Source organism: Gavialis gangeticus, unplaced genomic scaffold (genome assembly GCF_001723915.1).
Source record: "Gavialis gangeticus isolate Ggan-Ray unplaced genomic scaffold, GavGan_comp1, whole genome shotgun sequence".
NCBI classification, from domain to species: Eukaryota; Metazoa; Chordata; order Crocodylia; family Gavialidae; genus Gavialis; species Gavialis gangeticus.
Genome location: NW_017729032.1, coordinates 146,743,145 through 146,766,799, shown reverse-complemented (window position 1 = coordinate 146,766,799; position 23,655 = coordinate 146,743,145). Strand labels below are relative to the sequence as shown.

Genomic DNA, 23,655 nt, shown 5'->3' with positions numbered 1-23,655 from the left:
GTGCTCAGCACCAGCTCCTTCCCTGCTGGTGAGCAGGGGGTTGGGGCTGCATGCTACCCCCCACCTGTACCACGGGGATGGGGGTACACTGGGAGTGAGCGGGTGCAGGAGCAGGTCCTGCACCCATGTCCCAGGGCCAGTGCCAGCAGGGCCCACAGCAGGGCAGCAGAGGTACAGGGTCTCGGCCAGCAGGTTCTCTGTGGAGCCAAGCCAGCTTCCCCCTCTCTCTGCTGGTGCAGCCCAGTCCAGCTCCACAGACCCCTGCCAGTCTGTGCCCTGCTCTGGGCCCCACCAGTGCTGGCCCTGGGACATTGGTCCCAAGATGGTGACCAGGGGGCGGGGCACCTGTCAAGGGGCGGGACTACCCATGCGGCCCTTGACAGCTTGCCACAAAGTGATAAGGGGCCCTCCTCCCAAAATAATTCAGCATAGTATGGTTCTGTAGCCTTGTGACTAGGGCACTCAACTGAGAAGGAGGAGTCTTAGGTTTTGGTCCCTGTTCTGGGAATCCATTTCTATAGTGTATATTAAGCAGTCATGGGATAAAATGTAGGAACAGGGGCCAGAACACCTCCTTGCTGTGTGACTTAATCATTAAACTGGAAAGTCAAACTCATTCTCTTTTTCTCTCTCTCTGGCACCATGACTTTTGCTTTCCTTACTACCTCTTGGTGCAGCATTAACAAGAAGGTTGGAGAATTCAGTTACCTGTTCTCACATATAACATAGTGGTTTGGGCATTATTGTGTAAGATCATAGAACTGTAGAAAATAAGGGTTAGGAGGGACCTCAGGACGTCATCTAGTACAACACCCTGCTCAAAGCAGGACCATCCCCTACTGTGAAGATGTGAGATGCTAGTTTGAACCTTTTCAGGCTGAGGAAGAAACTAAACCCAAGTCTCTCACCTCATAAGTTGGTGCTCCAACAATGGCGCTATTCTATATAAAAGTTGGACACAATTCCACTCTACCCACTTCCCCTGTCTCCTGGCAATTGTGTTTTGAAAGAAAGTGATTACAACTGCATTTTGTGAGGGATCCAATCCTGTTGGTTAGGCTTGCTCTGAAAATCTCTACTGGATTGACACTTCCAGGGGAGCTAGGTATACAGTTTTTGGAACCTAATTTGGCTTAGGCCTAAAATAGGGACTGAGCTATGGGACAGACAGCATGGGCAGCTACAAGTAAGTGTGGGGGACGGGTAGAGATCTAGAGTACTGCAGAGGGTGAGGGAGCAGTGGGTTCAATCTGGGCCAGCAGGGGAGGCGGGGGTGTTTATGCTAAAGTGTAGCCTAGAGTGGCTACCCATTAATATGACATGAGCTGCGTAACATGGATCAGAGAGAATCCTGCCCTGGAGTGGCATAACTTTAAGCCACCTAACAAGTGCTTAAAACTAGTTTCAGGTGTTACTACACAGACAATCCAGGTGTTAACAGTTCCATGAGGCACCCAAAATTACCAGGTAACAAGGCCCTAACAAGGGCCAAAGAGGAATGGGCAGTATCAAAATTCTGGGCCAAAGCACTTACCAAGGGATGGTGAGTACCCTCAGTTCCCACTGATCTACCAGAAGAAGCTTAAATTCTCTATCAATTAATTAACTGATTAATACTATGTTATGGGGCAGACACTTTTCACACAAAGGCCATTCTGTAAATACCTGGGGAGAGCATGTGTTTAGTCAGTGACTGTAGATGTAAGGAAAGCAGGAGGAGCAATGGTCCCAAGCTACCATTTCCTTGCTTCCTTTGGCAGGGTACCCTCATAGGTCTTGCCCTCACCCACAGTATGTTCCCTAGGGCTGTGTGAAATGGCACCGTTCCATTTTGCCTTTAGTTTCAGTGGTTCAACGGAACAGTGTTTCATCTTGAATTTCATTTGAAGTCAAAACAGCTGCTCTGTTCTGTTGAAACAGAAAGGCTACTTTGAAGCTGTTTTGAGTTTTGCAGGGGATGAGAAATCATCTCAGCTGGGCTGACATCCCATCCCCAGGGCTAGATTGCGTCAGGGGTAGGAAGCAGCCCGGCTGGGCTGCTTTCCCATCCCCTGTCGTACATGGCACTGGGGAGGAAGGCAGCCCAGCTGGGCTACATCGTGCCAGGGCAGGAGGCAGCCCAGCTCGGCTGCTTCCCGGTTTCCCGTGCTACATTGCACCAGGGGTGGGAGGCAGCCCAGGTGGGCTGCTTCTTGGTCACCCATGCTACATCAGTGCCTCCTGCTGGATCTTGTGCTGGGGATGGGAAGTCAGCCCAGCTGGACTAACTTCCCATCCCCAGCCTATGGTCAAAACGTTTCAACTTTTGAAACATTTTGACTAGCCTCATTTTGTTTCGAGGCTATTTTGACGGCCTTTGTTTCATTCCGATTTTGCTGTTTCAACCTCAAAATTGGTTGAAACAGTGTCAGAATGAAATGGCTGGCAAAATTTCACACAGCCCTAGTGTTCCCTTCTCCCCCAGCTGGGCTCAACCCTACCTACAAGGGCACCTGTATACAGGTTGGGCTGCCTCAGGATTCTTCCCTGCCACTATGAAAATCTACCTGCATTTAATGCAAGGAGCTGACTTATCCAGTCCATTCTGACAGAGGTTATATCAATGAAACCTGAGTCCAGAGTACCTTGCAATCAGCGCCAATTGGTTTCTTGCATTCCTCGCAAGTGTTGGAGTAGAGGCTTTCATAACATTTCACACAGTATGGGTTCTCCTCTTTCAGTATGTACTTCTTGCCAAAAAGGGACTCCTTGCAATAGTGGCAGTCAAAGCGTTCAGTCATTTTGATGTCTGGAATCCTGGTGGCCTATCATAGAAAAAGAAAACCAGCAGATTCAGAATAAGGTCTTATTAGTACATTAATACTGGAATCCAGAACTCCAATAAAGGAACAACTTCAGACCTACTATATAGTGCACTGCCTCTATTCAGTAATTTAATGCCAAGCAATTTCAATACCATTTCTTTTAATTTATTAAATTAACATATGAGGGAAAATGGGAATACATAAACTGCTGTGCTGAACCAGACCTGTGGCCACCTACTCCAACACTTTGTCTTTGACAGTGTTTAGTACTAGGGGCTTCAGAAGAAAATGCAAGGATTATCATAACAAATAATATAATAATCTGGGGGAGTTTGCATCAAAGATGGCATTTAGAACATTACTTTCATAAACTTTCTTCAGTTTTTGCAGAATAGCCTTGCACGGTGAACAATTTGGCTTTATTCCCAGTCCTTTTTTCCAGTAGCAGAGTTGAATGTTTCTTGCTGTGAAGAATTTTCAAATTATTTTGTGGATCTTATCATTGAGCTTTCTGCATGCATAGAAATATTTGAGTCAGGAATGGCAGTGGAGAGGAACACATGATCTTTTTTATTCAAGTTGTGGCCAATAGTTTTTGTGAATGCTTGTCAGGCTGCAGCCTAAGTTATGTTTCTCCTGGATGCTGGGATCTAGCAAGGAGATGCTGGTTTGTTATGAGAGATGACTATCAATGCTTTCCTGTGGGACAGAATGATTCAGACTCCTCTTAAAATCAGACTTCAAGGCTCTTTGAGAATAAACTTATTTTTTACTCTGACAATTGCACTTATAATTCACTTTCTAGTCCTCCTTTATGAAGGCGACTCTAGAGACGATAATAGAAAATCAATCTGAGTAGGATACATAGTCCTCAGGTCTCTTAGGCTAGGGACAGACATTACACATAAACCAATTTAAATGATCAGAAATTGGTTTAAACCTGTAACAGAACAAATGTTCACAACACATAAACCAGTTTGAAAATGGCTGAAACTGGTTTGAGATAAACCTAGTTGAATGTAGTATCAGACTTAACTGATTTGGATCAAACCAGTTTATGCAGACCCCTTCCTGGTTTAAGTTAAATCAGAGTCCTCCAGAATCCCAGATGTTTTGCAACTTTGGGAGGGGCCCACCCCACTGCTCCCTGGCTGCAGCTCTGGCAGAGGCTGCACGTATAGTGGCATCTGCCTGGATTCCTCCTGCTCCCCCACTACCACCACCACTCCCTTCTCAAGCAGGGATTTCCCCCTTCCCTCTGCCTTACACAGACACCTCTCAGCATTAGCTAGCATACCACATGCTGGCTACAGTATGTGCTGTGGGAGATAGGATAAAGGCAGATAGGACAGTGTTGGCTTAGGGCTTTTTGGAGCTAATTAGCAGGTAGCTGGTAATGTCCCTCCCTTCCTTCCCTGGAAAAAGTTGTTTAAGAAAAGCTTGAAGGCTGTTGATTTCTTTGATGGGCTGATAAATATTAGCATTCCCTGTGTAACTCCCTGCTGTGTAACTAAGTGCTCTGTTATCAACAATGAGGGGTGGGGACCCCTCCCTAACCAAAGCATCCTACCAGGGCCTGGCCACGCCCCCACCCCTCAGCTCAGCACTGTGGAAGGAAGGGCTGCTTTAGCACCCCCTGGCTTCTAGCCTGAGCCACTGCAGGCATGTGTCTGCATTTCTTCAGTCCAGAGGGGATGTCCGTACAGTTACAAACTGTCTTAGCCTAGCCAGGTTAAACTAACCTGCAAAGATTGAATCAATTCAGGCCCAAGCTTTTTAAATGGGCCCTAGCCTTAATCACCAGTCATTTTGGTTTAGGCCTGGTTATGGTAGAGACTTTGTTGAATGTTGTTGTTTTATATCCTTATTGTAAAGAGAGGTATAAAGATCATAGGTGGCATAGGGATCATTTGACCCCTGCTGACTTCCAACCCTTTGGGCAGGGGGCTGGACCCAATGATCTTGTGAGGTCCCTTCTAGCCCTAGTGTCTATGAAATCTATGAAATCTATAATGTAAGTATACTGTGAAGCCCAGTATCCTGCCTTGACAGTGGCAGAAGTGGATGCTAGAGAAAGAGCACTGAACTGGACAGATCTGTAGTGATCTGTCCCCTATTCATTACCCACCCTGGGATTCACTGTTATTGGTTTAGAGCTGCCATAGGAAACATCACTAACTGTCCTGTTCAACAGCTATTAATACTTCTATCATCCATAAATCTGTCTACTCCCTTTTTGAACTTGGTTATGCTATCTGCTTCTCCTGTGGCCATGATTTCCACAACTACCATATTTACTTGAATACAAAATGAGGGTTTTTTCCCCAATCAGCATAGAGGGAAAAGCTCCTCATCTTACATTCATATACAAGGAAATCTCACTAAATTCAGTTTCTGTCATTAAACTGCTGCCAAGAGCAACGTGTGCTCAGTAAGAAAAACCAACTATAGAACTGAAATGCAGCCAACACTAAACGTGATTATAAAACACATGGCCCATATTGGACAAACTTACTGATGGGAACCTTCCTTTTTTTGGCCTTTAAAAAAATGGGCAGGTGTTCCCATCACAGGGAACTGGCACCAAGCCTGAAGGTACTAGAATATCAAGCCAGCACTGGGAGAGCCAGAGCCAGCCCTGACACCTTTCCCTTGGTGCCAAAAATGCTTGATTTTAACCAGAAGGCCAAGATGCTGATCACAAGGGTAAGTTAGTGCAGCTCATCTGAACAAGACATATGATAGGGCCTATTGTGCTCATTCCCTCCCAGCACCAACTCTTTTTCACTCAATGGTGAGCCATTACATGGAATACATTTTAGGTGCATCTACATGAGACATTTACTGCACAGTTGACTAATTAACTATGCAATAAATATCTTGGCATCTACACATGCACCCGTTAGGGTGCATGAAACTAATAGACACCACAGCAGGGTAGTACTTGTAAGTACAAGTAAAACCCTGCTACGCAGTTTTTTTCATGTGCAGCAGCACATGTGTAGACGCTTCCCCAGTTGGCTGGAGCACAGGGTGCTTGCTTCCCCAGTTGACTGAAGCACAGGGTGTTTCAGTGCAGGGCTAGCCGGTATGCAGCCCTTGTGCTGAAGGACCCTTCTGCCTCAGCCAGCCAAGCTGTAGCACATGGAGCCCAGTTGGAGCCTCCCTGGCCTGGCAGGCTGACCCTTGGGACTCTGCCAACCTGTGCTGCTCCGACTGGGTTGCATGTGCTATGCATGAATAAATTCTGGAGCAATATGCGTCAGAGTTTATTGTGCATGTTAATTGCATGTGTACTTGTGTAAGTGGTTATGCCAAAATAGGCTGTGCTGCCACACTCTGGAGGTCCTGTCTCTGGTGGAACACCACCTATGGCCATGCAGATTTAGTCTTGGAGAGCTCTGCTTATGGGGTATACCCCTCAACTCACCTGCCATACCTTGATCTTTACAATTAGAGGGAGGGTCCTGAAGTGTCAGAAACAATCCTCGTAAGACACTGGTATGGCGAGTGTTCTTTGGGTCCTCCTCCCCTTTCACCTCTTCCATATGCCAACTGGGCATCAGATTGTAGTTCTAGCCAGGAGTCCTTGATGCACAGGATCTGGGCCACTAGCTGACTCCTGGAGCAGCTTAGGTGACCATGCTTGTCACATATGCACCAAGTGCCTTCTTTGGTATCACAACTACAGGTTCACGAAAATGATCATTAATTCATAGAGACATCACCCCATGCACACCTGTCATGGGAATTCATTAACTTTCTCAACATATAAATAAATCAATTCTTCAACCCTTGATGAATTCATATACTTCTAAATCAATACTGCCTGTAGCAGTAACTGATTGGGAGTACCAGTTGATTAGTAGGTCCACCCTCTCCCTGCTCTGGGTACTTGTGCAATTTCCAACTTAACTTCAAGCAACAGAAAAGAAATGGTGTCTTCTAAGTGCCTAGGTCTCCGAGTCACTCATGCCTTCTGACTCACATGCACCTTCTTTTCCTGTGGGTCTGTGTATAGGGGTCCATGCAGAGCCTCTCCCATAGCTTGCTCCTGCTGCCCCTCTCCTGGGAGTTGGAGCTAACCAGGTGGCTGAAGTCAGTCCCATCTCCTGCTTGCCTGATGGTAGCTGAAGTCTCGCTGCTGCAGAGCCCCTGAAGCTACTTCTGTGTTGCCCCGTTCTTTCCTGCTCACCTGACCAGGGCACAGGCTTATGATGTCAGCCATGATGTGTGCACCAATCCACATCAAGCACGAATTTTTGAAATGGGGCTGCTGCTGTACATGCTGCTCCATTGCTGGCATCACTGCTCCTGCAGGTAGGGAACATCCATCTCTTGCCCTTACTGGGCTTATGGTTGCTCTTCTCAAGCAGTCAAGCATGCCTCCCAGGGTTCTCCCATGCCAGTATCAGGATGTCTGGCATTGCCCAGTATCACACATCCCCCCATTTACATCACCTTGTGGCATATTCAAGACTGTGTTGCCACCTTTACCTCATTCTCGCTCTTCACCTACAGGTTGTTTCTCCATGTTCTGGGCAGTGTCCAGACCTTTGCACTTGGACAAGAACTCAGCTACTTTGTTAGCGAGTCCCGATCTGTACCCAATTGTAAATTTGAAAGGCTATAACTGGCACACACCTGTTTAGGCTACACTTCTCTTCCCTTTTCTTCATTTCCTCCTGGCAGATCCCACAGTATTGAGCAACTACTCACTAGCCCTGAGCCATGGGGTTGCTTCAGCCTCCTCTCCAGTCTCCTCTCCTAAAAGGATGTAAAAAGGATTGGCAAAGTAGTCTGAGCTGCAGAGTCTTTGATCTGTAGCTTTAATCAGCCAGCCCTATCTCTTCTTATCTTATCTAGCTGAACGATTTATCTGTGATTGTAGAGATCATATCAGCTTGTTGAACAAGAAGCATTCACTCTTTATTACTCAAGTTCACAACCAAGGGTTCTTGTTGGATGTCCAGCACCTTCTGGACCTGCAGTAACACCAGCTGATGAGAATGCTTTGTATGTTACTCTGGGCCAGAGGTCTGAGCATATGAGCTTCTCAATGGGCATCATCCTCTTTCCTGCTTTGACCTTTAATTATTGCAGGGTGACCACACTTTAACACCATACAGAAATGAGTTAGTGCAAAGCACAGTTGCACATTACCCCCATGCTTCTTAATCTGCAGTGTTTATCAATTGTTCTGGAGTGAAAATTAAACTGGATTTGACCTGTAAAGCCCTAAATGGTTTGGGTCCTAATAACAACAGTGGCCTTCTCTCTTTCATGTGTACACCCAAGCAGCAGCAGTCAGCTGAGGTTCTCAAACTTGGAGGCTTCTGCTTTAAACAAAAGGAGGCTGATCATAGGGTATTTTTGGCAGTGGCCCCATGAGGCTGGAGTTCATTTCCCTCCACAATTCATATAGTCTGCAAGAGCCACTTTGGGGGTTTGCTGTGAGATTCCAAGTTTTACTTCTGGTGGGGAAAATCTTAAAGGGGATTGAAGGGGAAAAGTTTGTTTTGGTGGATACAAAGGGTTGTTTATGCTGTTTCTGATCTACTGAACTGTCTGTTGTAAATTGCTATGTGGACGTCTTTATGAATGCAAACAGATTAACAATGCGTTAACTCCTAAAGACTTTTACAGACCCATGGCAGAAGAAATGGAAGACTACACCTGGAAGAAGGTTTTTGTTTAGAATAGGCTTACAGCCATGAACCAGTAAGGAGCACCAGATCAGCTGTTTTGCCTTTGCAGAAGAGAGAGGACCTCTTGTTTCAAAAGACAACTGGAGTGGATACATCTGTGAAGGATGCAGCCTTCTTGAAGGAAATAGGACCTCTCTGATAAACGGTCACAAGGCCTCAATTACTACCTTAAGTACAGTGGGGAGTTAAGATAGTAGAGAAAAGGAGGGCTGAACATTTTTGTCTTTCCTTGTGCTGATTCTCTTCACATTTACACCCATGTAAATAGGGAATCATTGCACTGAAATTAATGGAATTACACCAACACAAAACTGATGAATGCAGAGAATCAGACTGGAGCTGTGCAAAACCTATATCCAGATACATGAATTTGAGACAGAAGTTCGTAGAGTTTTACCCTTTTACCTATTAGTTTCTCATAGCCCTCAGAATTCTAGCACAGATGAGGGCTATAAAACAGTGAACAGTTTCCTTAGGATTACCAAGTACCAGAGACACAAAGTGCAGCTCCAGAATCTTGCAAAGCCAAGGTTTGGGTTCAAGCTCGGGAAAGATAATTTATGTAGATCCCATTTTTACTTGGTGGCATTACAAAATTATTTGCAGCTTTTCCTATTAAAGGAAAAATTAAAAGTATGGGCCTATCCAGTGATAGGGTAGTAATGCAAAGGAAACTGTTTGTTTGCAATGAAAAATAATACTCTCAAGCTTAGCCTGTGGACTGAGTTTATGCTGGTGAAGAGGCCCTACGCTGTGGGTGGGCTGAGACCACTTTGAAGTAAGTTAATGAAATTGCTTCACTGTTTATCTAGCTCTCACTCTTTCCATCTCATCACTGAATGTACGTTCACTGACACATTATTGTTCACTTACTATCTCAATGGTAATTGTAATAACAATGTTTACAATCAATAAAAATTAGTCTCTTCCTTATCCTAGTAGTAAACCAGAAATTGTTCATCCCATTATAAGAACTTCACATTTACAATAGGTCAAATATCACATCATGCTTCAAAAGAGAATAGAAATTCTCAGACCACCTTTTTCCTTTTCCACCTGGAAAAAAGATAGTCAGTGCAGCATGTCCAGAATGTAGCCGCAATTTCTGCCCTTCTCTTGCCCGCAGGGAAGTGATTACACAAAACCATCAAAGGATGGTCCACTAAATTAGCTTCAAAATTTGCTTCCTTTCCATTTTGCCTCTAACAAGTTCATCTGAATATAAGTAGTTACTAAAAATTACACCACCACATTGAAACTCCCTCAAAAAAAAAAAGAATACTGATGGAAGGCAGCAGGGGAAATGTCCTTACCATAAAAGGCAGGAGTCCAATTATATCTGAAGAACAAAAGCTGCTAACTCTTGCTGAAGTGGTGCACACAGGTATGAAACAAAATCTTAGCCTCCCTAGAGTCAATGGGAGTTTTTTTCATAGGGGCCATTTTCTTCATAGGGGCCAGGATTTCACCCTCAATCTGTAAATTACGCTAACAGCCAGCTGCACAGAAATTAAGTGGTCCTCAGACGCATGCCTATGAGGAAGCACACACTTACAACGGACATGCCTTTGGATGGGACGTGTGTGTACCTAGAATTGTTTCACTCTGTTTATTTTTCTTTAACTCAAGAAAGAAAGATTTGTGTCTGGCAGCTCCACTGACGTAAGCCATGCAGGTCTACAGCATTTGGAAACAATTTATGTTAATTTTCTGAAGGCTAAAGTGTGAAGATTTATGTTGTCCTTTGTAGTTTTGAACTAATGGTTTGCGCTGTGACTCTTACTGGCAAGAGATGTTTATTTTCCTGTAACTTAGCAGTTATTGCTACAATCATTATGTATCATCTTGTTGCAGCAACCCCAAGCAACCCTTCCAAGTTCTAATAATGTTTCCAGTCAAGGCCATAATGCCATGCAGGCAACCAGCTAATGTAATTTATTTTTATTTTACTTGAAGGAGAGATTAAATATCCTTTTGTCCATAAGCATTAGCATGGAAAAAAGTGCCCAGGATAAATGGGAATCCACCTGCAGTGCAGTGAGAGGAACTAATATGATGTATATTTACAGTACAAAACTCAGGGGGGGAGTTTCTATACAGATGACAAAATGATGGGTAACAGGAGATAAGAACCTACATGGCTTGGAGTTCTGACTGCCTATGGCATGGCAAGGGCTGCTTTGCCATGCCTAATTCTCAGGAAGACTCCTTTGACCAGGAGTCAAATATATATCAGACCAGGCAGATTTGTACTAGCAGAAGATCTGTATTTCTGTATTTTCTGGGTTTTCATGGGACTAATAGTAGTATTACTTCATTCAGCCTGGTTCTAGGGCTTTCTGTATCAGCTGGGTGGCCCTACCAGGAGAGTTAGTCTGGTCTTCAAATCTGCAATCATGAACAGCTCAAATGTGGTTACATTAAGCACATCATGCCATACATCTTACCAAAAAAAATCTCCATTCTCTACACACACTGACACAGTCCTACACTAAAATCCATGTCTTGGATGGATGTGCATGTTTGCAATTAATTAATTCTGTGGAATTTACAGCAGTTACCTGTTCCTGCTTCCACTGTCCTGTAGTGTCATTTTAATAGGATTCTTTTCCCATGTGACAATCAGTGCCCTATAGTTTCCCACTGAATCTAACAAGAGCATCAGAAGAGTTAAACGACTTTGGGCTAAACTGTGCCCTTCCATATGTGGGGAGAGGGTGGAAGTGTCCTTTCCTGCTTGATTTCCCTGCACCAGCAACTCTGGTGCTACCACACTTAGCATGTAAGAGCCAGTCTCACTCTCGGACATGAGCAGCTATGTCTGGGGCCACTTAAGGATCAAGGTGCCAACTAAGGTCAGAAACGATGAGCAGACAAGCCAGGTCAGAAAGCCAGGAAGCTGAGGGACCAGGAAGAGAACAGAATCAGAGAGTAACCCAGACTGAGAAGGTCATGTAGACTATATAATTCCTCCTGTCCTGGATTGTTACTGGGGGTGGTGGAGGCTGGGTACAGTGTGGGAAATAATTCTTTATGAACGAGCTTGAATAATGACACGTGAATTACTGGGTAGAACTTCAGTGTCTTGGGGAGTTGTAATTCAAAGGCTACCAGGTTTGCTTGTTGGGTTATGTGGAAGAAGGGGTTGAGGAAGTGCTAATTCAGTTTCTGTGAAGTCCAGTCTGTATGGAGGTGTTCAGTCAACAGCCACATTTTCTGCTCCACAGAGTAGGCCGGCCCTGGCTGGCGGTGCTGGTTTGCTTTCTGCTCTTAGGCCTTTTTGCCCTTTTCAGGTGTTGCTTTGATAGCCCCTGGACTTTTTGAAATATGACATAAAATTCTCTTGCCATGGGGTTGTCAGAGTTTGTGGGTAAAGTGGGATGAAACTGGGGGTGGAACCCATAATTAGCAAAGAAAGGGCTTTGCCTGGTTGAGCCATGTTCCAAGTTCTTTTAAGAGAATTCTGAAAGTGTTAAGAGACCAAGCGTCTTGCTGAAAAATAGGGCAACAGCAAAGGTATTGTTCTAAGACCAGATTGGTCCCTCAGCCCATTTGTCTGGGGATGGTAGGCTGATGCAAGATGGTAGGTGCAGGACTTTACACCAGAACTGAGAGATGAATTGGGCCACATGATCTGATATGATGCAATGTGGGAAACTGTGGAGGTATACCACATAGTCCAACCACAGCCAGGCTGTACGTTACACTGAGGGAAGGCCTCCACTTTTTCCTCAGCATGGGAAAAAAGTGGGCCATTTTTGTGAGTTGATCCATTGTGGTCACGACTGTACAGAAATTTTTAAAAGACTAGCAGTTCTATGATGAAGTCCAAGGGGTTTGCAGATCATAGACAAGGCTCACCTTCAACTGATTCCTGGAATAGGTTCTGTATTGGGATAGGAATTAAAGGCAGCATTGGCAAAGGAACTCCCTGAAGTGATGCCAGTCCTCATTGTACCTTTTGAATAGTAGGAGGGGTGCACAGGGCCCTATGAAATGAGCCTGGAGCACAGCAAATTTATTGTGAAGGTGATGTGCCTCTTCATACCAGTGCTGGCTGTTCTCCTGGTAGTATGCCACCTGGGACTGGAGGGATTGGTTCTCAGCCAGCAACTGCTGCACCTAGGTTTCAAATACTTGATGGGTCAAGGCAAGCTGATTCAGCCAGTCTTGCTTGGCTTGCAGATCTCCCCAAGTTGTGGCATCCAAGTTGGTCAGGTCCAAGGGCACCACTAGGGGATTGGGTTCCATGCTGTACCTCCTTCACGAAATGGGTGGTCTGGGCAAACTGTCACATGATCAGCCAGGTCTGGGGACACTTGGGGAATTGAGGTGCCAACTGGGGTTGGGAGTAACAAGCAGATTACAAGGGCAATCTGAGTCAGGAAGCCAGGGGTTCAGGCACGGAGCAGAATCAGAGAGCAACCTGGGTTGAAAAGCCAGGAAATCAGGTAGAGTCTAGAGTTAGAACACAACCTGGAGGGGTCAGCCAAGTCAGTGAGATCAGGTTGAATCCTACTGTCCTGCCACTTCCTGTTCCAGGTCAGGGGTTTATATGGGAAGAACTGGAGGATAAGCTGACCTCGGCCAACCACTCTGGTACCAGTGAGTAGGCAGCTTTGATCAGCCTGGGTGAGCAGCTGCAGGAAGGCAGCCTGAGATGCGTAGCTGTGCTGATCAGGCCAAGGCACCAGGTTTGAGGTTGTGGCATGACAACCAGAAGTGTCTAGCAGAAACACTGTGAGGAGGCTCTGCATGGGAGGGACAGTGCCTAGAACACTGCACTCTATGGGAGATACTATTACGTGCTCTCCACCTGCTGCACAAACAGTGTTTCACTCTGGCTGCTAGTGTATTCCTCCTCTGTAAAAGTGCCTTTTTTGATTAAGAAGAGGAAAAAAAGTCGTTTTTCAGGATATTCTAGATATCAAACCCTTGTACTAAGGACAGACATACTCTCTTTATGAAAGTCCCTGACATGGGAGCTCCCAGGGTAGGGTGGGCAGAAGTTCTGTCTTCTATTTCACTTCCTGTGTCGGAAAGTATGACTAGTAAAAGAAAGAGGTTGTTGGAAACCTTAGTGCCTTGTATCCAAGTGCTCGTACTAATCCTGTAAGTATAGCAGGAATGTGTAACCATTGTCTTGGTTGGTCTCTGTCCTTTTCATGGGGCATGTTGTCCCCCTTTGTCTTTTTTATCGTTTCTTAAGAGAGGGGAAGTCTCCCTCTACTACAATCTTATTAAGAGCTGGACCTAAAGGCTTAATGAGGGAATTCAATAGTACACCTTTAAGATGTCATAAGAATAGGCTCAGGTGTCAGGGCTGCTGACCCTGTCCATACTGCATGGTTATATTCAGCTGACCTCATGCCCCATGGTTATATCCAGGTTGGGAGCTTGAAAGGAAAATGTTAATATCCAAGATGAATTCTTTTAATTTCAGGTTTGTTTCTTACTTTCTTCTCAAGGTGCTGAATCTCACAATAAACATTCTTAAAACCTTCCAGAAATTCTTTGCAGATTTGACCTTTCTTGATGGTGCTACATTTTAAAAAAAAAAAGTAAAGAAACTTCTTTAAGAAAACTCTATTGGGTCTTCCATATACATGATAAAAAATAAAGGGCTCAAGCCATTTTAAAATATATATCTTGCTTTACACGTCATCTTCAGATAAACATCTAAGTCAAGAATGGCTTCTTTCTAGTTGTTCCTCACCATCTTACTTGCCCCACCACAATTTTTGTGAAGGATAAAACATTCTGATTTCTGTTCTCAAGGTTTTTAAATTAGTTTTCTAGGAAGACTATGTGTATCACCACGTGCAAAGGAACATAAGATACCTAGTAATCAGGTTCATATTGGGGTTGCATAGTCCGTTTACTAGTAACTGGAGAGGCTACTATATAATATTATTTCAGTGCATTTCTAGGAAGAAAAAAAAGAAAGTATCCCTTGTGTGGGAAGGTTTCTGTTGTATCTGGCTACAGAAGCACAGATTATAGTAGGAGTAACTGGACACTCTAGTTATGGTTTGTGTGTGGTTTGTTTTGTTTGGCAACCAACAAGTTTCTGCTCCAATTCAAAATCATCCAAAAGTTGTTCAGTAAGCACCAGGGAAACTTATAAGGATAGAAGCCACAGACGATCTAAACACAGCCAGTTCAACACCGTATCCAGCACAATTTACAATATAATTAACTGAGATTTGTTACAAGAATGACTAGATTATGTGCAGATTTACATATATTTCTACCACTGCAAAAGAAACCTATTTACATAACTCTGATTATGAAACTTAATTTTACAGTGGCAAGAAAATTCACAGGTAAGTTAAAGGGTCTAGGATGATGCCCTTATTTAATGCCTCCTGATGCTTTCCCCACAGCATAAATAAGGCTGCAGTTTATCTAAGGTGAGGATATCAACTTCTCAGCAACTTAAATTTAGAAACCTGTATATATTAAGGATACATTTAAACAGAAAATCAAGGGGAAAAAAGAAAACAAATGGTACAAAATGAATAAAATCCATCATCATCTCTTGGCCGTACCAGGCAGTGGTACCACACAAACAAAGAAATGAATGGTTACAGATTTAATTACACCCTTACCAACAGATGTATGTTCCTTGAGAAATAGATTGATTTATTTTATTGTTATGCAGACAACCAGTATAGTCCCCAAGCAAACAGATTCAAGGTTATAACCAGACACCAAGAGAATGCCATGTGGTACCACACACTGAGAATTCTAGCTTTTCCCATGGTTCCCATAACACAGTCCATGAACTAGGAGCAGAACAGTTTCTTACATACTTCCTAGCTCATCCTTTCCAGAGAAGAATAGAGGCATACTAAGAAGCAGGCATGGAGGAGATGCACATTATTACTCAACCTGTCCTACAGAAAAGTCCATCTGGGTTTCTCAATTTGATATTTTTTAATGAGTTCACAATGGCCCTGGCTACCTAAGTTGCTTACACCAGTGGTCTCCAAAGTGGGGTGCACAAGACGATCCACTGGGGTGCAGGAAGAAAATATTAGAACTTCTATTTATATTTATTTTTTATCTAAAAAATAAAGAAAGAAATTAAGTTTTACTAATATTTAATATACGGATTGACACTGGTGCCCTCACTCGATCCGTATGTCAGATGGTCAGTGTCATGTATGGTACACGAGTAGTACATGTATATAATTTACAAATAAATAAATATACATATATTGGGGGTGCATGCTCAAAAATTTTTTACTGATGGGGTGTACGATCAAAAAAGTTTGGAGACCACTGGCTTACACAACTCTCGTGATAATCTGGGAATCAGCAAGCACAGCATTATGTACATTTTTTATGAATTCTGGTTATTTTGCTGTATCAGTGAATGCCTGAATATCTGTGGAATCCACCAACTGCTATCTAGACTTCCAGAGCAGATCAGGGAGAATGGAGGGCTGCAACATCTTGATTGCTTATGGTCAAATGGAAGACTACAGCTTGAATGAAACCAGTTTTACTGTAGCTTCTTGGGGGCAGGGGGAGGAGAGGACAGTGAAGGGGGTCAGAAAGCAGAAACAAGACAGCAGAGATAAGAGATACACAGTTTGGTCTTAAAATCCAGAAAATTTAAGGCCTGGTCTATTTGAATTCTGCTGCCAAAAAAAACGAATGCATCAACACTCAAAGTTGTTCTAGGGTGCTGGAACCCCATCTTTATGGTGGCAGACTCTCACTTCTCTGTAAAACGAGTCCCCTACAACCCTTTCCCTGGCAGCTGGTAAGTGTACACTTGCCCATTTTGCAGCTACAGCAGTCCCTTAAGTAGCTCTTGCCATTCTGGCGTGCACTTTGCTGGCACAGCTGCTGTAGTGGATAAGCCAGTAGCTGCGCAAATATGATGGGCTCTGGTGGCTTCTCTGGTGGCTGCTGTCCACTGCTTGACCTGGTGGCAGACAGTATAGTGGAGAAGAGGCCTGAAAGATTTGGGAGTGAACAGAAAGTGACTCAGACAAAGGGAGCTTGGACAGGGGAGAGGAACAGAGGTGCCATCTTCCATAGCAGAGGCTTTCTTTTTAAATGAAGAAAAGAAAGATTTTGCCTGCACAACAAGGGGAGACTTAGATGCCAAGGTTCAGAGGAAAAGCCACGTGAAGGAATGAGGTTCCTGAACTCAGAGGACTCTGACTTAATACAAAAGAACTCTCTAGGAAACTGCAAAAGATAACTGCAGGACAGTGTTATGTTATCTTGGGTAGAGCTGTATAGTTCTTGTAATAGCTAAAGAGTAATCACTCTTTTAGATCTCTTACAAAATCTGTGCATCTCTGCTTCTGCTATGAAGTGTTCTTGACAAGCTGAACTACAAATGAATGAGCCACCCAAAGGCTTGTTGTCTTCATGTTGATGAAGTGTTAAGGTTTCAAGCTTACACATACAAACTCTGCAATGAAGAGATTAAGGTTATTTCATTGTTACAGCCACTTAAACTGCTCTTACAGTTTTTGAATGTATGTACTGTTACTTAACACCACAATCAGTACTAGGTTATAAAACATCATATCAAGTCTAGGGGGATATGCAAATTAACAATGAATGAGAATCATAGCTTTTTATTTTTCCAATATGAGTATTTAACTATTTAGCTTTAAAGGAAACCTGCAGCAGTTCTTAATCAAGCCTCATCTTCTACATGTGGCTAATTAATATTTCTGAAAGTTTAACATCTCTGTGGATGTTAATAATGTACCTGAGCTTTATTCTGTGGAGACTGTCATTATTCTGCTGTCTCCTACCCTCACATGGATGAATCTGCATTGCAAATAACTGTGTTTATGTAAATGCAGCGTTAACACTGCACAAGTAAAATTAATCCATCTAAAAATGTAAATAATCACGTTCCTAATCCTTGAGGACTGAGCTCTCTTTGATTCGGGATGCCAGCGGGGGAGGGAGAAAAGGGGCCTGTTGACCATCTTTATAACCTTCAGCCATTGTCTGAAGATGGAAGAGGCTCAGGCCTGCTCTAAGCCTGGGCCTGTTGGGTCTAAGCACCCAGCCTGTGGAGGCCAGGAAGGGGTGGCACTGAGTTGGCCAGCAACAGCCATTAAAGGTACAAAGTATGAACAACAAGCATCAGCAGCCAGGAGGTATTTATGACTCATTTGCAGAAAAAGAAACTTTCTTTGTTTAGTAATGCTAGAATGTATACAGTCTTCAATCAGGCTTTGAAGTTTGAAGCTCTGACTTGGGCATGCTTATTGGTGCACACTCAGGCCTGCTTTATGACAGACACAGTCAGGGGTGGATCCAGGAGGGATGCTGTGGCATGGACACACCTTCTTCCCCCCTCCCCTCTTCCCCCTACCCCTGGCCTTTTCTGCAGGAGAAGCATCCCTTCCACCCCTCCATGTTCAATGGCATCTCCCCTATCCTCCACTCCTCCCCACTCCCTTATCCACCACTGCTGCTATCTTTGGCTGCCTGGGGTAGGGGTGGGGGGAAAGGCAGGGATGGGCAGAGAGCTCAAGAGCAGCAGATGCCCTCCCCTCCCACTCTCACCCCACTCCCTGCTCCTGCCCAATCCAACCAGGCTCCCCCAGAGCTAGACTTAACCAGAGACAGTGGCGGCAGCAGGTGGGTTCCCCCACTCTGTCCAGTCCCCATGGTGTTCCCTGTTAGAATGAGAGCTGTTGCAGGAAAGGGAATCTGCTCACTGTCTCTTATCTCTAGCCAAGTCTAGCTTCCCAATGCAGCTTGCCTGCAGTGGGGTGGGAGTGGCTCTGGAGTGCCCCTGCCCCGGGCTCAGCTGGGGACAGTGGCAGTACTGGGTAGGGGGTGGATTGGGAAGGGAGGGCACCTGCCACTGAGCACAGAGGGGAAGGGAGTGGGGAGAGAAGAGTGTTACCTGTTTGAGGAACTTAAAAAAGTTCCCACTGCTGCTTCTGTGGCAACAGAGGGGATGCTCTAAGAGGCAGTGCAGATTGCTGCTCCCGCACCACCCTTTCCAAAAAACTGAATTCACCCATGGACCCATTGCTTCATTTCTGGGATCTGGCAGGCCCAGAACAGCAGCAGGTGTGCAGGTCTTGCATCTGGGTGGTTTTCCTTGGCATGGCACAACAGTGGGTGGTATAGGCATGCACTACTTTGCCCGTCAGACTGTTCCAGCAGCACTGCCTGTGTTGCTGCACCTGTCTGTGTTGGCAGGAAGGACATTTATGCTAATTTCAAGGAAGAAGGCTGGGCTTCATGTTATTTCTTAAAAACCACAGCATGCTAGTTAGGAACCTAGAAAGTCAGGAAGAGAGGATCTGTTTGTGTCTGGGATCCTAACAAAGAATCATAGCTGTAAACTCTTCTGTGAGGAGTGGTGTTTCAGCATGTCAAATAAGTGTCTGGTACACCATAGTGCTACTGAGTAATGAATAATAACTAATTTACTAAAATAAATAGGAGTAGTTACAAAACAAAACACATACTTTCTGCTGACCACATTACTTTCTGCATGATTTTGAGGTGATGATATATATAGGATGATATATATACAATATATATAATGTTATAGACCTATGGTTGTTAAAACCTAAAGTAAAATACCAGTAAGATAGGATATTTCAGCAACAACTTCTCTGAATCATCCTAGTTACCCAATTCCAGGGCATTGATTCTGAAGCCTAATGATAAAATAAATATTAGCATTGTCAGCTGTTGTACTACTAAGAACTTTAGTACAAATAATATAATTATCATGGGATTATTGGCAGATCTTGGATGGTGTTCTATCATTTCTTCCTGCATTATATCTCCTCAGAAGTGATCTTTCTTTTTCTTAATTTTGGCATCCTGCTAATTGTTGTTTCAAACGTGAATTCTAAAATGAACTCAGTTTACAGAGAAGCTTTCAAAGCTCAGCCTTTTTAAGCTGTCTACCTGGGGACGAGAAACTGACAATAATTTTTAGGGGTTTTTTTCAGTTTTTCAAATCCAAGTCCCTGAAGCAATTTTCCTCAGTCTTTCATTGATTAAAAATGTACTATTTGGCTGAGAAAAAATAGAGAAAACAGCCTGAAAAGAGAAAGCTTCTTTATCTGTGAACAAATAAAAATAAAGGATCATAATAGAAACTGAACTGTAACTTTAATTATAGAATTCCCTAACAATTAGATGCAATAAGGTTTCTTCTTCTGAATGCCTAAGCCAGCTCCACAGAAGGCAGTAAAAGCTTCATATGCATAAGCAAGGGAAGAATTTGGCTATAAATGTGTCACATTACCATTATAAATAATAAATAAATGTTATAACTATTCAACTTGGATCTAGTAATAAATCAGATCTTTAATATACCTCTAGACAGTAGTTGTTAAATGAATAGCAACAATAAGAACAGTGAAATGACTTACATATATTTTTACTACAGGCTTGTGTCTCTGTACAACAAGGTTCATACAGAGAAATGTGCAGGTACCTAGGGAACTATATTTAAACCAAACCATTATCTCGCTGTAGAAAAAAAAGTGTATTACAGTAATTAAAGGAAAAAAAGTATTAAGTAAAATCTTTTCTGCTCTGCTATGCATGCAGAACCATGAATGATATATGCCATAGATTAAGCACCTATATGATTGTGTTTTCATGTGAGTGCACACATACACACTGTCCCTCTCAGGCAGAGTAAGGAAGAATTCAGAGCTATTTATTGAGACCAGCATTCCATTTTAATCTCTGAAAATAAGAATAAATGTGCTTCAAAGGCTTCCCTTTTCCTGTGTACAGTTTGTCCCTAGTGCATGACAGCAAACAAGCAAGGCTACCTTTGTTTCATGTGCATCTGCTGCTGCTATAGCACAAAAAAATCTCTTTTGTTGAGCTAGGGAGCAGGAAGTGTGCCCAGAGGAGTGAAAAACTAAAACCTTGAGCTCCTACTTTTTACAACCTCTCCAGTAAATTAGCCAAAACATACAAGACAGTAGTACAGAGTAGTCAAAATACAAATAAATCAAATGCCTCATCACCTTTCTGTGAATTTGCTTATAGATGGACCTGCAGAAAGATTTCTTGTGATATAAACCCTTCTTCATCCTCATTGTATGTTCAAGAGAGAGGGGAATTAGCTCTCCCCTTGTTATCTGCCCCCAGTAACAATAAACCCTTCTTGGATTCAACCTCTCTCATTCTATACCCTTTGTTATTTAAAGCAATACCTTCTAAGGTATACTGAATGGTACTGGGAAAAAAAAGGGGGTATCTACTTACAGAGCAGTAGCGGGCAGTTAATGTTACTCCCTGGACCAGAGACAGGGAGTCACATCCATTAACAAATATGTAAAGAGCACAACGGCCTGCTTGAAGAGTAGAGCTGTACTGCTAGCCAGGGACTTCTCCTGCCTGTGAAGGGCAGCTCTTCTGATTTCTGTTCTGCCGTCAGTGTTGTGTGGAAACAGGCTGCTGCCTTCACAGCCTAGTGAAACCCCTCTGTATCATTTTACCATATAAGGAGACAAAAGCATCAGAGACACTCATTCTTTTCGGCTCTGTGCAGCTGGCATTCAACACTTTCTCTCTTCCAAGGGTGTAGATTTTTTCCCCTTCTAAACATAGTCTTCATTGGACCCCATCCTAGACTAAGAGTCTTTACCCTCCCCACACACATTTGTTTTTCTAACCCCCGTTGCTTATTAATAATGTAGCTTTGTTAAATTTGCGTGATCTCAGTTTACAGAAGGAAAGCTTACACCAATTCAGGCACAAACACTTCTAAATCTCTTCACCTGGCTGAGAAAATAAAGAACTTGGCTAGATTTAGTATGAGAATCGGTCCACACTGGCTATTTTGCCAATTGTAAATCATTCCATTGTCTGGAGACGAGTAAAACAAGCTGTCTCTTTGTAGTGACTTGATGTATATATAAAGTGCATGGTTTTATGATGAGCAAGTGTGTGGGTGCATCTGGGTGTGTATTCTGAATGTGTGTATCTTTTCATTTCCCCCCTCTAGTGTGCAAAAAGCAGGTAAAGCTAGAGAAACACAAAGTCCTTGATGTCTTTAGAAGGTAAAGGAACTGTCTCAATGCAGACTCAAGACCAAGCAACAGAACCCTCCCTACTGGCACACATTAAATTAAGGGGGAACCATTCATTCCTATCTAACCAGGAACTAATTTCTCTGTTGTAAAGTCTCGTTTCATATTTCATCCATTCTTGCAGAAACACATTCTGTTAATAAAAATAGCAGGGGTCCTCAGAAATCTCATGAGAAGAGAGGAATGTGGCTTCAAGTATATTGGATGTGTTTCCTCTCCACTAGTTGGGGTAGTTCTAGCTGCTAATATTTCATTAATGACAGACATTTGCGAAGAAGCATAAGTTGATGATTTTCTTTCAACTTAAAGAAAATCTGCCAGGATGAACATAAAATCTGCAAACCTGCTGCTGATAGATATTCTTGGTAGCTCTACAGGCTTTGTATATGCATAGCATATATAATGGTGAAAAGCAATTCAGCATGCTCTTCTTGAAGAGCTTTGGCTTGTGTGCATGCATGTATATGTCTTCAGACTACTCAAATGCGAAACCCTCTTTCATAACTATTACTGTAGGCCCATCCCTGTCCTGATCTTGCCCAGCACTCAGCACAGGAACTAGAATAAAATGTATTAGTATACATCTTCCTTAAGCAAAACCTACCTAGATCCTGATCTTGTGGTGCTGATGCAGGCAAAACCCCATTATATAAAATGAAAGTACTGGGCCTTTCATAGCTCTTTAATTGGGAATAACCCACTGTCCAAATGGCATTAATTTTGATTCATAGGAAGGCTGAGATGGTTATTAGTTCTCAAACTTTGGATTTCCTAACCACCCTGAAAGCACAGTAGTCTACTGGATAGAGTACTGCTCTAAGACCCTGATGATCAGGCCTCTGCTCTCAGTTCTGACACTAACCTTCTGGGGGACCTTGAACTAGTTACTTTACCTTCTCTGCTTCTGTAAAAATGGGGTTAATGATACTGACCTCTTCTGTAAAGTGATTTGAGATCAACAAAAGAAAAGTACTGCTGGGGTGAAAAGGATTTGTTATTAATTTTATCTTAACTGAAACATCTTACCATAACTCACCATAAATCTCCCTCCCTGTTGAACAATTTTCCTCAGTTTCCATTGTCAAATACCCGAGTAAAAAGATGGACTTGAAAGTGGCCAGATTTTGGTTATCTGAGTCACATTATTTCCATTCTCTCTAATCTTAGCATTTTAGTGGTTCTCTCATTCTCTTTCACTATCCTACCCCTGCCCTATTTTCATTTTGCTAGTTCTCCTAATCCATTCATGGCAAAAGCAGTGACAGCAATCTTTTGGGTGAGTTTCTGACCTGCTGCACTGTAATATAATGTTGTTTAAAATGTTAAATTACAGCATATACTGGCTGTCGTTGAACTATTTAATTAAGTATTTGGGGTCATGTGCTGTCCTTAGGAAGAAAAGGACATGTAATAAGATGTAAAGACCAAGAGTGTAATGAGATCCCTGCAGGTTTTGAGAGAAGAACCTCTATCAGATTATACCCCATGATTTTGGGGACTTTTTGTTTAAACATGTGATTGAGGGACGCAAACGATCACTGGTTACCTCATCTTTTTTTGATGCAAGTCAGTGATGAGGCAAAAACACATGTCTTTCCCCTCTACCACTACCAAAACCACTGGAAAAACCCCAAACATTCCTCTTCAAAGGACAATTTCTTATTATTTTCCTTCCACAAAACTAGTTTTTCAGCTATATTCTTGTATCATTCTTTCTTGTTTATTGTTATTATTCAGACCTTGCTATAATGTAAATTACAAAACCACAAAATAATACCCTTGGTAGTTAGGACATTGCAGGCCACTTCAAGAATATTTTTGGAGCCATTTTGCAACTTTAACTATAAATTTCATGGTTTCATAGTTTCTAGGGTCAGAAGGGACCTGAGCAGATCATCTAGTCCGACCCCCTGCCATGGCAGGAAAGAGTACTGGGGTCAAACGACCCCAGTAAGGTGGTCATCCAACCTCCTCTTAAAAACCCCCAGGGTGGGAGCCTGCACCACCTCCCTTGGAAGCTGGTTCCAGACCCTAGCCGCCCTGACCGTGAAGTAGCGCCTCCTGATG

At 43.2% G+C, this 23,655-nt stretch overlaps 1 protein-coding gene across 5 annotated transcripts in view; it reads right to left on the bottom strand.

Moving 5' to 3' along the window:
- FHL2 (four and a half LIM domains 2) overlaps positions 1–23,655 on the bottom strand; it is a 79,707-nt gene that overhangs the window by 24,621 nt on the left and 31,431 nt on the right. The window contains exons 1-2 of one of the 5 annotated variants that reach the window (XM_019525309.1): positions 20,762–20,962; positions 2,625–2,804 (exon numbers count right to left, since the gene is read on the bottom strand). In XM_019525309.1, the coding sequence (XP_019380854.1) occupies positions 2,625–2,780 (156 nt within the window). In that variant the 5' untranslated portion in view covers positions 2,781–2,804; positions 20,762–20,962. Of the gene's footprint in view, positions 1–2,624; positions 2,805–20,761; positions 20,963–23,655 lie in introns of those variants that run through there. The other 4 variants (XM_019525305.1, XM_019525306.1, XM_019525307.1 and 1 more) reach the window with 4 other exon arrangements.